Here is an 18,018-nt window from a genome sequence, read left to right as displayed (position 1 = left end):
TTGGTTTGTGATCTGAGTACAGCATTGAACTGGAGTTAATTGTTGTCAGATGTAAATGACAGTGCTTGCTAATTCCTCTTGAAGAATAGCAGTAAACACCAGGACCCTTCTTAGGACTGGAATAAGGACTGAGGGTTATTGACATTTTTAATTTATTTAATTAAAAAACCCATTATTTCATTAATATGTAGATAGTCCCTCCAGTACTGCAATGAGAAACCCCACTTTGATGATGGATATAAAATGGGAATGAACCTAAGTTATTAAAGAATTTTTAAAAATGCTGATGAAACTAAGACTTGGGAAATCGGTTGGTTACACAGTTGCAAGTAAATGGTCTTCATAAATTTCTGACAAAAGAAAACAGCCTATTGTCCATTTCTCTATTCAGAATTATTTGGGCTGATCCTTATATGACGGACACACGTGGAGTCTAGTCTTGAAGCCTTTCTAACATGATACAAATTTTGAGACCCCAAACACAGTTGCAAGTAGATGGTGAAGACCATCTATCACAAATTTCTATGGCAAAAGGCAATTTACCTGTTGTCCATTTCTCTATCCAGAATTACTTGACTGATCCTTACATGATGGACAGACATGGAGTCTATTCTTGAAGTCTTTCTTACATGTTAGGAATTTTGAAACCCCAAACGCAGCGGGCCTTGAAATACCTTTTGGATACTATAAGTCAACCTTTACCCCATGGACTCAGTGAAGGTGCAGCCATCCTCTGCCAATGGAAATTGGCACCTTTTCTTCCACTTGGCCTAAAGTAGAGATTATAACTAATAAAAACAGAACACATTTGTTAAATTTGTCATAGCAGCGTCCCACATCTGATCACATTAGGTAGGAGCCAAGAAAGACGTTCCGTAAGAGTTCTGGTAATGGGGCAACTTTTTTTTTTGTTTTTATTTCTGTACATTCACATACAAATTTCTCAGTAGGTACAACAGATGTAACATCATGCAGACACTTAGCTTGTAAGACAGTTTCAGTACTTGATTTAAGCTTGTGCTATGGATAAGCACCACCAGACTAATCATGATCAAAACGTACAGTAACAATTCTTTAATTAGAGCCTCGTCAGAAATGGAGGGATTGGGGGCCAGGGAAGGACGAGGGAGAGAAGGGAAGGAAGGAAGGAAAGCTTATCCACTAGACATTACACTGTATTCCTTTCCCAAAACATTGTATACACTACATTAAAATGAGGTTTTTGTCTAAAAACAGAAACAGAAACGACCAACAATAGCAGTTGAAGTGCGGGATGCCATCCAGAGGCTACAGAGGATGTGACATTCAGAGTCCATTTTGTGGCACTTCCAGTTCTGTGACTTCAGTTTGGCTCCGGAAGTATCAGGATTTAGGGGGATACTTCCTTTTTTGTAGCATTAGCTATTTCCTGCTCGGCGACCCAATAACCCAACCACTCCGTCCCCTTTCCAGTGGCCAGTATGTCATTGGCCAACCAGCCTCTTAGAAAAGAGCTGACCATGGTGCTCGATGGCACAAAGCATCCTTGAGAACGTGGGGGTGGGGGCGGGGAGGACGGGGATGGGGAGGACGGGGATGAAATGCGTTTGTGCGTACAGCGAGGGAGACAGAGGAGATGAGACGGAGCCCCCTGGTGGCTGGAAATCTAACTGATGAGGTTTCAGAATGCAATGGGGGTACATGTACAGCTGGCAAGGACATCTTTGAATGCTTTCTATGGGAAAGGGGAAGAGGAGGCTGACTGGAAGCAGCAAGTCGCCTGAGAAAAGCGTTTCCTCTGTGTCAACCATGAAGGAAACAGGATTGAGTAGTTTTCAAGTTTGACAGACAAGTCATTAAGTAGCTGCCAGAGCACCCATCTGTACAGAGCAGGGCAGATGGATCCAGGGGCCGGATGCCCTTTCCCCATCCCTGCTGCCTCACTTGGAACCTTACTTTCCTGGGCTCTCTCCAGAGAGTTCTTCTGATTTGACTACATTCAGTAAAAAATGTTCGGCGGGCACCGAGAACTTCCCGCAGCAGACGGTGCCAATAAAGGAGGAGTTAAAGCCTGGCGCTTTACCCTAGGTGAGTACTGAGAGGGATGTGCCAACAGAATCAGACAGAAGGGCATCCTGCTGAGAGGTTCTTAGCAAGATAATTCCATTAGAGTCAAACAAACTGGGCAAAAAAGTAAAGCAAAAATCCCTCCTTTCCCCTTCCTTCTCCCTCATCCCCTGGTTTCTAATTAAGAACCAGGACTTTTAAAAAACTCCTGTCATTTTAAATTTCATGTCATTAATCCATCCTATTTTTGATATGTTCTATCTAGTGTGTTTTTTTTTCCTTCTGTTCATTGGCCCTATTCTTAGATGTTGTCTGTTATTCTTTTTCTGAGTTAAGAAGTAGAGACCCTGAAGCATGAGGGACTCTATAAAGCACTCCAAGCATGAACAGCTTTAATACGTGTTATCTGAAAAAATCTGTGGGGTTCAGACTGCAGCTTCAAGAATGCTCACAGATATCATGAACTAAAAAGCTGTTACAGTAAATGGATTGCAAGATGTACCAGCTCCATGTGTGTACGTGTGTGCATTTGTGCACACGTGAATAGGTGCCCAGGTGTCCAGTCTGTGGTCCAAAGAGCCCTTGCTGACCGCCCTTCCCCTCACGTGTCTGATGCTCTCGCTTCAAGGCCACGTCTGTATTTTTCATATACTTACATGGATTTTGTTGCCATGTGATTAGTCGCAAGTACTCTATAAAAGGCAAAAGGTATTTCACAAGTTTGGCACGTGAAGACTGCACACATCTAAAGAAAGGCCTTTTTCAAGGTGAATGCAGACTGAAAAATTGCAACATGGAACAAAGGAGATCCAACTTTAAGTCATACGAGCAACTACAGAGGGTAAGAACAGTCACACAATGCATTGGTAGCTGAATTGAAGCCAGCTGGGTCACCACAGCCTGCTTCCCCGTTGATTGTTTATTACTGGGTTGCTTTTAAAGTCCGTCTTCATCTGCTCCAGTCTGTTAGAACCCAGAGGTGTATCCTTGTTCTCCACGGCAGCAGGAGGCTTCTTTTAGAAAACACCCCCACTTTGGTTTGCCTTCCCTCCAGTAATCTCGGTTCACATCCTCCACGCCACTGGCACTGAGGAACAGCTCGCTCAGCTGCCACCTCTTGCTACAACATTGTGCCAGCCACTGGAGGACCAGGCCCGGTGGAGATAGCAGGCACATAGATGAGGTAAGGAGCTAGCATGGGGAAACAGAACACAGATTAACCCCTTTTTGGGCTCTTCAACATCGAGCTACATAACAGGTGGCAGATAGGTGACTGCCTAATACATGGTACCCAGCCTGACACTTGAGACCGCTGGAAGATCTAACTTTGCCCCAGGACAAAGACATACATAACACAGGGCGTCGACTAGGACAGAAAAAAACTTCTTGCTCAGGAGAAAAACTCCAAAACTCTAGCTTGATCCTTTTCTAAGCTTGACCAAGTAAGAGCCAAAGGTTGTCAGTAGTTAGGCATCTGTGGAACTGTGTGGAAATGGGGTCAGTAGGTTAATTGCTTTGCTATTACTAGAAAGGGGCACCACATCTGAGTTCCCCCAAAGTTCCTTTTTTAGTGTGTTAAAATAGGGTACGAGATTTTAGTAGCTAACCATAACGTATGGAGGAAACAATCCCTCAAGACTGCCATGTCTATCCCTGTTCTGAGGATAGCCTCTAATGACAGAAGGCCAAGAATCTGTGGATGAATTTGGGAAGGTGCAAAATGGCCTCCACATTTATACAATAGTTAAAGCTACCCATGAGATTTTTTTTTTTGGGAAGGAACAGAATTAAAATCCAGCATTAATTTTATTTAAAAGTATTTTGTTTTTGTTGTTTTGTACAACTTCCTTTTTCTGTCTTCTCTGATTTCTTTCTCTTTTTTTGGGGGGTGGGGAAAGGTTTGGATAGAAAACAGATTCATTTAAGGTTAATCTCTCTTCCCTGCCTTGCTTGTGTCCTGATAAGCAAATGAAGTGGACAAAAAATTGGGAGAAGCAAAGGATCTGAAGGATAACCCATATGTCAGAAAAATCGTCAATAAATATTTAAAGAGTGATAGTAAAATATAAGCAAGTGCTTTCTTCGAGGGTATGTGCTCTAAACATGTATACCTGGTAAGGTTTTTTTTTTTTTTTTTGTACCACCTCCCTCCATTCATTTACTATCACTGTCAGTGTCAATTTTCAGTATCATTTGCTGATTAGAAAATAGCCATTCTTCTTTCAAGTAGAGTCTGCAGCTGATGCTGCTAATGGACTAGGGAGATTTTAGCTGAAAGGCATTTGGGTAGGGATAGTATAAGTCTCAGGTTTTGATGCTATATCCTGCCTCAGCACACCTATTCTTGATTTATCCACTTCATTAGGCATCCCTGGCATCAGAAAACTGGATCCACAGTCATTGGTTGTGTGGGTTTCCTTCACTTTGAATGAAATGCTTAGGATTTTCCGCAAAGGAGCTTCAAACATCATTATTCAATACGAAAGAACCATACCTGCTTTATTGGGATTAGTAAACTACTTTATCTAATTATGAAATGGGAAGGTCTTACCTTACATGTAGAAAATGACACTTCTTTTGTTTTAAACCACAACACCATTAATACCTAATGAATTTTACTTCCCCGCCCTTGTCTAAAATGCAGTCAACAGTTTAATTCATAACAGTGTCATTTGCTTATACCCACAGGCGGCATTAGGGTTTGGGAACAGGAAGAAATCACTTTTTGCTCTTCTGGGTAGTAGTATGTTCATCTTCTATAGAAAAGATGCCTCTTTCAGGTTTGGATTATTATTATTATTATTATTATTATTTTTTGCTTTGTTTCTAAAAGTCACTTCCTTGGAATGACTGTGTCTCTCCTTAAGAGAAGGTTCATTTTACTTTGTGATTAATGAGAGGAAAAGGGAATAAAGTGCTTCTTGTAAAAATGACCAAAATAAATACAAACATTTAATGGCAGAAAAAGAAAGTCTTTGAAGGGATCTTTCCGCCAGTTTTTCCCCTTAAATACATCATCCTGATGCTTTCCAGTCAACAGAAATTTCCTTACACCGATTGAAAGTCTCCTGTGATTTAAGTGGCTTGAGCAGCAGATTTGACCTTTCCTTTTTCCAAGTTGGCCGTACCTGCCATTGTTACAGGTCTGTAAACCTGTGCCAGACAAAAAGAAAATCTGACCCCAAAAGGGCTCCCCTCCTGAAGTGACAAAGCCAGCCCAGTTACATGGACTTCATCCCGTTTGCCGTGGCATTTTCTGGCAGCCCATCCCCCATGGCGACCACGTCGTGGAGGCCAGAGTAATCCTTGAGTTCTGAGTTTGTGAGCAGGAGGGGTTGCTCTCCCTTCTTGTGGGGCAGGAGGGGCTGCCGCGTGTAATGTTCGCCATTAAGGATATTCTCCGGCAGGTTCTGATTCCTACTCTCCGGCAGGAGGAGGATGCAGATGATGCAGATGAGAGTACAGCAAGCAAAGATGATGTGGTGAAGGAAGTAGCCCTTCTGGTTGTGCAGCTCGATGATTGGGGCCGTCAGCATCCCGAAGCCCGCGCTCGCCAGGACCAGGCCCAAGCCTCCACACCTGCACGAGAGGAGAAGCTTCAGCAGGAGGCTGCTCTTTACATCATACCAAGAGCTTGTGGGGTGACCTAGAGTTCTTCTGAAAGTGTAGGTCCCCCGTATCAACACCGCCCCCACTTCCCAGCACAGGCGGCTCCCTATTGCCTACAGGATCAAATAGTATAATCCTCTGTTCCAAAGCCCTTCAGAATCTAATCTTCCCCTTCCTCTGACTCTTAATATACTCTTCAGTCTGGAGACATTGGGCTTCTAGCTGTTCCTAAATTCTCCGTTTAAGTGCTCTAGACAACACTCAAATTATAAATTGCAGAAAATTGACCAACCTGCATCTGGAGAAGAAATTTCTTCAGTTAGGAATTCCCTTTATTGATAAAAACCCAAGTCCAAACACTATCCCTATTTTTATTACTGCCTGGTAAACAATATAACAGGAAAAAACCAAATAAACACAAGTCTTAATGTGAAATATATCTTTGTAGGAATTTTGCAAATGGGGAGAGGGGAGCAAAGGAGAATACACAAGGTCAGGCACAGATTTGGGGCTAAGGACAAGGAGTAGTTGTCATTACTAGCCTGGATGGGTAGAGAGGTAGCTGGGGCTGAAGAGCAGGCAGTAATAACAGTAAGAGGGAAGTGAGCCTCCTATATTATTAAAGATTATTTTTAGAAGGTTAAGATACACTTCTTCAAGTGGGCCGGCAAAGTGATGTTCTTTGTCCTTGTTCCTTTGTCCATTTGGATGATGTTCAATGCAAAGGGGTGTGTGTGTGAGCAACCATTATTAAAACATAGGCACTATTTTGAGTTGTAAGTATAAGATGGAAATTATTGGGAATTAGTAGGAAAACCATTTATTTGTAATAATTATCATGAATTTCCTGTTGTTTAAGTATGTGCAGACAGGGAGCGGTCACATAGGAAACACTCCTCCAGTTTTTATTTACTCTCCTCTGTCTCTCTTTCCCATACACAATATAGACCAAAGTCCATAGGATGAGGTATGCCTACAAAGTAGGAAACCCGTATAGGATATAGGAGCTGGTGTTTAGAAGTCTGTCTCCCAGAGATAATTTTTATAAAGCAAGGCTTTGTGCAAAAGTTAAAAAGGAAAAACCAAAATGTAAAGGATACTTTGTTTTCAGCTATTTTTTTTTTTTAACAAATGACATTGTAATAAAAATCACCTTGGCTGGATATGGCAATAGAAAAGACTGAAATACAAAATCCCACTTACTCAACTTCCTTAGATTTCAGTTTTCTCATCTCTAAAATGGGGATTTAAAACAACACCCATCTAATAGGACAGTTAGGAAAATCAAATGAGGATGTAAATTGCTTTGAAAAAACTTAAAGTCCAACATCAATGTTAGTTATCACTACTATAAAGCTAGGTATACCTCCAGCCCAAACCTTCTGGCTAAATTCCATGTTATTTCTACTTGTAGTTCTCTTAAGTAAGTAATTTAATCTCTATTGGGCCTCAATTTCCTTCTCTGAAAAATAAGAGGAATGTGATGAACTCTAAGATTCTCTTCTAGCTCTAACTAGATCCTGTATTTCCTCCTTGGGCAGGTAAGGTCATCCAGTTAATTAAGTTCTGAGTAATTCAATGGGTCTATTCAATAAATAACACTCCCAACTAAAATAGCCATATAACTACTTCTGATAGATATGGCTACTTCCTCTGTGACATACTCCATATCTGGGAAAATAATCACCATCCCTCAGGCACATAGTAATAATAAAGCTAGCATTTATCTAGAGCTTTAAAAGTTTGCAAAGTACCTTAGTGTCTCATTTTATCCTTTTAACAATCCAGGAAGTTAAGTACATTTTTCAAGGAAACTGAGGCAGGCAGAACTTGGTATCTTGCCCAGAATCACTGTGACTAAGTACCTTGAAAAGATTAAGATTGATCCTGTATCACTTTCTTATTTATAAGTTACTACCTTTGTTCCATAACTGTTTAAGTCATGGTTCTTTTGTCTCTGAATTTAGTTTGGAATTCAGCTAACCTGAAATGGCTGAATTTAAAAAATCTAGCTCTTTTTTGCCTCAAGGATTTTTGCTAATTTTGGGGAATCTGTGTGGGGAAAAAAAAGGAAATTGGGCTCAATATCTTTACTCCACCAAGTTATCCTTCAAGGATATCTGGTTTATTGTCCAAAAGTCTGGGTTACTTTCAAGTACCTGCATTCACGAGAGAAAAAGCTGCTAGCCAAGTTAGTTGGACTAACTTCTAACCAGTCATATTGTTTCCTGGACCTCTACTCTGTAACAAAATCATGTAGCTCTCAATCATCTCATGATGTCAATTCCATTGTTTCTTATTTCCCCAAACCTATAAAAGGGGAACTATTCCTTTGTTTGGGGTCTTTGGCATTAAAGGAGTTAATCCATTGACCTATTTATTGGCAGGTAGCATGCCCCCCCTCTCCCCATTAATAAATGTTATCTTACTTGAAGATCTGCCTCAATTTACCCTTTTGTTAAGATCTCAAACTTGACAGTTCTGAGCCTGATTTGAACTAAACTTAGAGCTCCATCCACCATGCCAGCTAGTTGCCTCTGATAACAATTTAGGCCTCTTCTTGGAGAGAAGAGAAATAAACTCAATCTCTGTGGATTAGCAAGGGTAAGCAGAGTGACTGACTCCACATTTCTTAAGGCACACAATGCCCAAATGTGCTTTAATCTGCAGAAACATATAGGACACAGACAATCCTGAAACATATGCACATATTGCGGTCTGATCACTATCCTGAATTGAAATCTCTTTAACTTTGTGCTTGGAGCAGAATTATTCCCAGCAGAAAACTTATCTAAATGGAGCACCCACTCAGCAAGAGGAAAAAGAGAAACTCTATTCCAGAGAAGGCTTTTTTTTTTTTTTTCTTGAAGCTATTCTTAACTGGGCAGTTGGGTAGCACAGTAGATAGCATTCTGCACCTGGAATCAGGAAGGCTCATCTTCGTGAGTTCAAAGCTGGTCTCAGACGTATACTAGCTGTGTATCTCTGGGCAAATAAATCACTTAAGCCCATTTGCCTCAATTTCCTCATCTGTAAAAGGAGCTGGAGAAGGAAATGGCAAACCACTCCAGTGTCTTTGCCAAGAAAACCCCAAATGGGGTCATCTTTGAATTGTCAAATATGACCGAATAACATTCTCAACAACTCACTTAGCTCTCCCAGACTCCTTTTTTTCCCCCCCAAGTGTCATGCTGTCTCTCTTTGTTTCTAGTAGTAAACATAAAACAAAGCCTAGAAAAGGACCTAAAGGGATATAAAATAATACAACAAGCATTTATTAAGTATGGAGAGGGGATTTTGTTCCATGGTGGGCTACAGAAGGAAATGCTGGTTTTAAGCCAGAAGCAGAGGTAAGAGAAAGAGAAGGTAGTTGAGCAGATTCTTGGAGTCTCTGGGAGAACCTGAAAGAACCTAAAATGTGCTAATATAATTAGGGAGCCTCATCCCTTTCCTCCTAGTCCATTCTCTCTTCTCCTAACATATGACCCCAGCAGCTGGAGTTAAGGGAGTCTTTGCTTTCTGGGGGTAGGTATGGAGGATAGGTATAGACAAAGGCTCTTCTGGTGTTTTTGAGTGTTGAATGCATTTCCTCAAAGCAAAGCGGGAAAGGAAGGAGACTGGGCTCTATTCTATCTCAGCCGTCTCCATTATGTAAATTAAATGTTTTTATTTTTATTTTTTTGGACTGGCTTCCAGCCATCATGGAAAACAGCCACGTTTCAATGAACACATGCATTCAGGGTTGCAAATGACCAACTTAACACTGAACTATTCTAAAAACAATAATTCTTTTGTAAGCTTTGGATAGGGCACGGTCTATACGTCAATATTAAACTTCTTGCATTTCTCCACATTTGACACTAGAGGGAAGGCTTAGCTCACATTTGAGTGCCATTAATTCCTTCTCTGGGAAAAATGATGCAACCTTGGACATTTATTTATGCATAGAATCAGAAAAATATAGTCGTTACTAAGAGGGCATTTTCCCTAAATGTTTCTTATTGCTTTTAAAGTCAACTTAAATTTAAAAAATAACGTATTATTTTGATGATCGTCCATTGGAAGCCATTTTGCTATTTGCAAACATCATAGGATTTTTCTAAGTGCTACAATCTGACATCACCCAGTTGGGGAGTGCCTCTATTGAGTGAGCCTCTCCATGCATTAGCAGATAGATGACTGTCTTCCTGAGTCACCTTGGTCCTGGTAGTCAACATTCTGAGCTGCTCCTACATGTACCATGTCGTGCTCCAATGGAACCTTGGAGACCGACTCCAGGCTGCAGATATGGACTTGGGCTTTTGCTTCTAAATACATTATGTTCAAGTTACTGGGCTAAGGAAACACCTTTAGGGCACTAAAACAAAGGATCCTGGAAGTTTTTCCTCTAGGAAAAATATAAATCACAACTAACACCTTTAGTTACACTCGACACCTTTTTCTCAGAAACTCATCTTAATTTTTGTGAATTGAGGGATGCTGAGGTACCTTTATGGTCATACCCACTTTGCTGATGAGTCGTGTTCTACTCTTCACGATCCTATATTGTTTTTTCTTGGCAAAGATACTGGAGTGATTTGCTAGTTCATTTTCCAATGGATTAAGGTTAACACAGGTTAAGTGACTTGTCTGAGAAAAGATTTGAACTCAGATTTTCCTGAATCCAATCTAGTGTTTTATCCACTGAATTAACTAGCTGCTGTTTAAGTAAATAGGGGGTAAGTGATCTGCTCATTTTATGAGTAAGGAAAGAAACAGAAGGACCAAAAAAACATAAGTGGGACTTTAACCTGAATCATACTGCTGATCTTTGGCATTTAGTCATACATTGCCTTGTACTATTATTTAACATTTTATAAGTGTATGTCCTTCTCAAGGAGACTGTAAATTCTTGGCAGATAGGGGTTGTGACTTCTACTTTCTTTTGTGGGCCAGTGTCATACCTAGCTCTGTGTTATTTATACATAGAAAAATATCCAGCAGCCTGTTGGTGAACTGATAAGTTTTTTTCCTCACATGCAATAGAATAGATTCTATCACTGAGTCTTTAAGCCAGGAATTCCCAAATACTGAGGGATTCATGGACCTCTAGAGACATGAAGCTTATCTAGAGAATACAGGCAATATCTGATAAACAACTATATTAAGCTAATAAGTAAAGAACATTTTAGCTATACTCTTAGAAAAGAAATAAAATTTCTGGGCAGCTAAGGAGTTAAGTGGATAGAACACAAGATATGGAGTCAAGAGGACCTCAGTTTAAATACAACAGCAGCCAGCAGCCCTGCAACCCTGGGCATGTCATTTAACCTGTCAGCCTCAGTTTCTTCATCTGTAAAATCATAGTATTTTACATATCATAGTATGTATGAGATCATAGTAGCACTTAACTTCCCAGATCAAATGAGATAACATGTTTATGGTGGTTTGCAAACTCTAAAGTGCTAATGTAAGTATTGGGCAACTAGGTGTTGAAATGGATAGAATCCCAGGTCTGGAGTTAAGGCCTCAGACACTTATTGTGTGCCTTAGTTTCCTCATCTGTAAAAATGAACTGGAGAAGGAAATGGCAAACCATTCTCAGTAACTTTGCCAATAAAAACCCAAATGGGCTCATGAAGAGTGAGACATGACTGAAAAAATTGACTAAATAAGAACAACATATAAATGTAACCAATGATTATTATAATGGTTGGGCAAATAAGTATTATCTTTGTCTTAGAGATGATGAGACCAAGGGTCAGAGAAGTTTTGGAACAAATTTAAATAGCTAGTAAGTAATCGATGTAAGACTGGGACCCAGGCCTTCTAACTCCTTTGACCAGTATTTCTTTAGGTCATTTAACAGTTATGTTCAGCAATATAAAAAACACTCAGGGGCCACTTAGATGGCACAGTGGATACAGCACAAGCCCTGAAGTCAGGAGGACCTGAATTCAAGTCTGACCTCAGATACTAAACACTTTACTAGCTGGGTCCAAGTCACTTAACCCCAATTATCTTCTCCCCCTCCCCACTAAAAAAGTATGAAAAACAGAAAAATAGAAAATATTAAATTTCTATGCCTTTTGAATCAGAAAGAGGATAAATTCTGTAGTTTGCTGAGAATGTTCATATAAAATAACAGTGAATTTACAACCCAGTTGGGTATGCAATAGATAGACACATATAACTAGAGAACAACTGTGAGATAATATGGCATAAATATAAGTATACAAGTGCTAAAGGGAAGGAGAGATGAGTGGGTGGAGTTATTTGGGGAAGGTTTACTGGAGGAGGGGAGTTTTTGAGCTAAGTCTAAAAGAGATGGGAGAGTGTTCTGGGGAATGAAATAAAGTGATCTAGGTCATAGATGGGAATTAGCAATCCAGACACAAATGATTCAAAACAGATATGCAAGAATTCAAGTCTGACCCTGAAAAGGGCCACTGAGTTATTCTCACCAATAGTTTTGTGCCTTTTCACATTTCCCATCAGATCGGAGAATCCTAGGGCTAGAGGTCGGCTAGACTAACCCCATTCTTCTATAGATGAAAAAACGAGACCCAGAGAGGTGGGATTTCCCCAGAGCCACATTATTAATTAGTGACAGGCCCAGGACTAGAAACCAGATTTATTTAGTTTCTGATTTAGTGCTCATTCTTTTGTCTCTCTCCTCAACTGTGTTATATTCAAGTTACACTCACCCTTTCAGCTGTGTCCTCTGGAATTCCTGTGCCATAGTGAACAGATTTACTTTTGTCCTAGATCTTATTTTCTCTTACTAATCCCATCTGCTAATTCTAAGACCTGAAATCCTTTTCTTGATAACTGCATCTCCAGTCAACTTCTCCATCACTGGCTCTACTTTCTCTCACCTCCTCTGACATAATGGTCCTAGAATAGGAGCCAGTGGAATCTCCACTGTCACTTCCAGATTTTTCCCTTTATCACATCAACTTCTCCACTCAGTCAAAATTCTCCCCCATTCCAAATCATGGCAGTTGTATGCTGCCATACTGTCATTCAACCTCCTTTCTCAAGGAGTTCAGAGCTGGACTCAATCATGTTTCTCTTCTCTCCAACTACAGTTCTTATTATACTAAGAGACTTCAGTATTTATACCGATGCTTCCCATGCCTTTTAATTCTTCAGTCTCTTTAAATTCCATGACCTGTTCCTTCACTTTAGGCATACATAGGGAGAGTCACACACTGGGCCCATTACTGACTACTCTAATTAAAAACTCTGATAGTTTTATGCTCTATTCTATCTTTCCCTGTGACTCACCTCTCCCAAATCTGTTATTTACCCTCATCCAGTATTCCAGTTTCTCCATTCCACAGTATTTTCTCAGGCAATTTATTTGCTCTGCTTCTATTTAATTTTCTTCCCTTTCTAATCTTGACTCTGTAGTAGCCATTTCAATTTTATATTGTCCTCTGCTCTGAAATTCCCAAACCTATCACTGCTGATCTCTTACCAAATGTTAACCTTGGATTATACCCATCATCTGCTTCAACTCATGGGCTAATAAATGGAGCTATTCTTGCCGATTCTGGCTCCCTTTCTTCTGACTCACTCTATAACCTTTTGTAATCTGGCTTCCAATCTCATCATTCAACTGAAATTGTTCTCTCTAAAGTTAACAACAATCTTTTAATGGCCAATTATGATCTGCTACAACTCTGTTGACGGGAGTCAGGATAAATTCATGTTAGCCAACTTCAACTGGGCTCTCTCTTCAGTAAGACAATTCTTTTACTTCTTCCTAAATTCACTATCCATAGAACTTATTTAAAACATTTTCTTCTCTCCTTCAAGCACCCTCTCCTCTCTATTTTCTCTACTTCCATTCTCTCTCAGCTGAGCATCTCTTACTTTACTAAGAAAACTGATGCTCTTTGATGATCCTCCTCCTATTTTCATCTCAAAAGAATCTTCTAGTATTTCCTTCTTTCCCCCACTCTTTGACAATGAAATAATCCTTCTCCTTACCATGGTCAAAACTCTATTTATTTGATTCTGTTTGATCCCCTTCTTTCCATCTTATCGAAGGCAACCATAATCATCCCTCCCTATCTGAATCTTTAACCTGTATTAGTGTACTAACTCCTTTTCTACTGCCTTTAGACATGTTCAAATCTCCCCTATTCTTAAAAAAAAGCCCAAACAAAATATCCCAACAAACTCCAGACCAGACTTTATTATCCCCTCATGCTATAATCTATAATCCTGTATCTCTCCTTTCTCTACCAAATTTCTTGAAATAATGTCTATACTTCCTGACTCCATTTTCTCTCTTCTTACTCATTTCTCAATTCTTTGTGATATAGGTTCCAAACTCTATCCTTAAGCTGAAATTATTCTTTCCATAGTTACCAATGATTTCTTAATGGCTAATCTGATGAACTTTTCTCTGTCTTCACTCTTCTCAAATTATCTGTTAGCCCCTCTTTTCCTTTTAGATATTTCTTCTCTCTGAGTTGGGGTTTTTTTTTTTTTTTTTTGGATATTTCTTTCTCTTGGTTCTTCACTTACTTGTCTGGTTGTTCTTTTTGTCTTGACTCATCACCCATATTATGCCCCTTAATTGTGGGTATTCCCCAAACTTCTCTCCTCCCCTTTCATTTTTCTCTTTCATCTCTTTCTTGATAACCTCATGAACTCCTTTGGATTTAATCCCATAATAAATAAAATATATATATATATATATATATATATGTATATATGTATGTGTGTGTGTATATATGTGTGTGTGTGTGTGTGTGTGTGTGTGTGTGTGTGTGTGTGTGTATATATATATATATATATATATGTATGTATGTTTGTATCCCCAGGTTCTCCCTTGAGTTTCAGTCCCATAATTGCCTTTTGACATTACAAACTGTTCTGGAGACATTTCATATTCAAGATGTGAAAAAAAAATGAACTCATTTGTCTTTCTCCACAAATCTTCCCTTTTATTTTTGACTTTTCATAGTTCTCTATACTTTAAGATAAGGATAAGATAACCTTCTACTCTCCAGGTTCAAAAATTTGCATTATCTTTAACTCCTCCCTCTCCATCACCTCACATACCCAGTTAATTGTCAAATCTTGTTATTTTTACCTCTATCTCTCTAATCTGACCTTTCTTTCTGTTCTCTCAGTTACCATTTTACCCTTATCACTCCTTGCCTAGATGATTAAAACATCCTAAATGGTTTGATTGACATATGTCTCTCTTTATGCCAATCCATTCTAAATATGACTGCTGAAGTGATTTTCCTAAATCTCAGATTGGCCCACTTCTTAATTAAGTCAACCCCAGTGGCTCCATATTTCCTCTAGTAAAAAGATATAAATGCTTCTATTTAACTATAGCAACCTAGTCTCAATATTCTTTCCAGCCTCATTGTATATTATTTTCCTTCCTGTACTGTAAGATCCAGCTAAACTGGTCTTCTCTTCTTCCATCTGTCTCCCTGCCTTTCACAGATAGTCTTCTATGCTTGAAATGCCCTTCTTCCTCACATCTACCTCATAGCATATCTCTTCAAGATGCAGCTCAAGCATTACCTTCTACAAGGGAGCAAAAGCTCAGGTACTAGAGCCTTCCTCAGATGACCTTGAGTTAAACAACTTTGTATTTATTTGTGTTTATTCTTTATGTTTTGATATGCACTTGTTTTCCTTATTGGAATATAAAATCTTTTAAAACATTTTAAATATATTTTATTTTTAATTTATGGAATAAAACAGGTATTTCTATAACATAATAAAGATGATTGCACATAAAACTGCAAATCAATTATTTATAACTTGTTAGTTCTTTTTAATATATAATAAAATTATGTAAATGTTTTTCTTTCTCCTGCTCCCCTATTTTGGAGATGGCTACTATTAGACATAAACATATATGTATATTAAGTACAAACATAGATATATATATATATATATATATATATATATATATATATATATATATATATATATATATATATATATATATATATATATATATATATATATATATATATATGTAAAATCAGAATATAAGATCTTTGAAAGAAGAGGTTGTTTTATCCTTTGCTTTATATTCCCAGCATCTGACACCATACTTGGCACATAGTAAATGACAAATCCTGACTCATTGACTGAATACCTGGTACCACCTGGAATTCACTAGCTCTAAGATAGTGGGTTGGCAATCCTACAAATAAATTCTGAGGAGTGCTTTGGAACCAGCTTACTCCAAAAGGCTAAAGTGATCTAGACCAAAAGAGCCTGGATAGTGGTGCTCTAACAAAATCTTCAAAACTTCAAAAACTTTTCTTTGCATTAATAATTTGAGCATCCACTAAGAGGAAGTGCTACCAACCTGTTATATATCCAATCACATGAAAACTGTAGCAGAATGAGTGAATGCTAGATAAGTTTTTGAGGCAATTATTTATTAGCTATAACATCTTAATTATTGGAACTAGTCAATCTTTGGAAAGTAAAATGTTTTCAACCATCCCAATCTGCTATCATTATGGTAAAAGGCTGGTCCTGGGTCCAGATATCCTCTTCTAAATAAATCACTCATCTGGCCACCTCTGGCCTGGGCTGAATTGTGTGAGAGGGAATTAAGGAGTGAATAAATGGCAAGACCAGAGTGGAAAGGAGAATGTTTTGTTCACAATGTGTCTCAGTGGAGTCCTAAACAAGTGAGCAGAAACTTCAAAACTATGTCCCTGCCAGCATCTCATACTGGAACTGCCTTCAGTGCCTGGGGTATCCGACTATGTCTCCTGCAAGCTTCTTAACCCGGGATATCCCTCTCTCATTAACAAGTTCCTTCTGGGCCCTTTATTTCATGGAATGGTTCAAGGTGACCTTTGTTTCACTCTTGACTTTGTGGCTGGACTCTGAACTTCAAAACTATATCTCCCTCTGAGTGCCTTCCATTCCTTCTCTCTTTCCCCCTCAGCTCCTTTTTCTGTGTCCTTTTCCTTATTAGAATGTAATCTCCTCAAGTAAAAGGACTGGTTGTCGTTTGGCTTATGTTTATATTGAAGACACGCACAGTAACTATTTCCTTTCCTTCCTTCTTCCTTTCCTCCCTCTCTTCTTTTCCTCCTTCTTCCTTTCCTTCCCTCTTTCCTCCCTTCCTTTCTTCTTTCCTTCCTTTCCTCCCTCTTTTCCTTCCTTCCTTCCCTCCCTCCCTTGAAATTCTTCTTCCCTCATGAGGGCAAACCCTCAATACATTCTAGTAGAATGTAAGTGTCTTAAGAGTAGAAACTGTTTTATATCCTTAGTGCCCAGCACATAGTAAATAAACACTTAATAAATGCTTGGTAAATTGAATTGCTTTGGTCAGTTCCAAGTGAGAAGAAATATAATGTGATGGAGGGTTAAGACTAGAGGTCCTCATTTTGGCAATAATTGTTCTTGATTTGTGAGAAGGAACAAAAGGGAAGCAGTGTTTTAGCTTGCTAAGCATAGAACTATAACAATAGATAATAAGATTAACCAACTCTTAGTTCCTAATAAAATGAGAGAATAACTAAAGGAATATGAAGTAAAAAGGTAAAAAAAAAAGTGAGAAGTTGCTTGTCAGAAATGTACAATGTTTCCTGTGGTGCCATAGTTCTTGAAACATTTCTCATTAGAAGATGACTTGTGCATTTCATTTGGAGGAGAAAAACCTCAGCTGAATTTGATTTGTCATTGCAGGCATGAAATAAAAACTTTTTATTGGTTTAGTCTATCCTGCTCTAGATGATCTGAGCAAGATGAATTACTTGGCACTTAATTGCTTTTTCTTTAAGTTTTTAAAAAACTCAACAGATATCAAGTAGCTTTCAAGCTTGGAATATATTGTAAAAATTCCAAGAGAATGAATCAAAATGAGGTCATTTGAAAACTCTGCTGTCAGCATGATTATCTAAAAACTTTTGGGAAAAAGACACAAACTAGAAAAAATCACTTAGCCTCAGAGGTTGAATTAATTGTTCCATACATAGCCTGCCCTGGACTGTGGTGGTCTGAATTTCAGTGTGGGAAAATTAGTCAAATTGGACATTTTAGCCAAAGCTTGATAACTTCAGTTCATTATTTATGCCCCAAATATCAGCATGATGTAGAAAAATGTTATAGTCAAAGTCAAGAAATCTAGGTTTTAATGATGCCAGATCCAAAAAATTATATGTGGGTGACCATTCCCTACCCAAAAGAGGCAGTATGAGGTAATGCTCTATACTCAGTCATAATATCTGGATACTAGAGTTGAGAAAGTTATTTAATATCTCCTAGCCTCAGCTTTCTTATCTCTATAGTGGGAATAACAATAAGGTATGCCTTACCTACCTCAGGAAGCTATTTAAAGAAAATGATTTGTAAACTTTAAGGCATATA

General features: G+C 38.8%; 1 protein-coding gene across 1 annotated transcript in view; it reads right to left on the bottom strand.

Annotated features, from left to right (window-relative positions):
* Positions 1-1,070: 1,070 nt before the first annotated feature.
* The window catches only part of SLC22A23 (solute carrier family 22 member 23), a 265,206-nt gene continuing 248,258 nt past the window's right edge, over positions 1,071-18,018 (bottom strand). The window contains exon 10 of the mRNA XM_051970757.1: positions 1,071-5,625. Within this exon, the coding sequence (XP_051826717.1) occupies positions 5,268-5,625 (358 nt within the window). The 3' untranslated portion in view covers positions 1,071-5,267. The remainder of the gene's footprint in view (positions 5,626-18,018) is intronic.

The sequence above is a fragment of the Antechinus flavipes genome, chromosome 1 (assembly GCF_016432865.1).
Source record: "Antechinus flavipes isolate AdamAnt ecotype Samford, QLD, Australia chromosome 1, AdamAnt_v2, whole genome shotgun sequence".
NCBI lineage: Eukaryota > Metazoa > Chordata > Mammalia > Dasyuromorphia > Dasyuridae > Antechinus > Antechinus flavipes.
The sequence above is the reverse complement of the archived record's forward strand: the minus strand, read 5'-3'. Positions and strand labels throughout refer to the sequence as shown.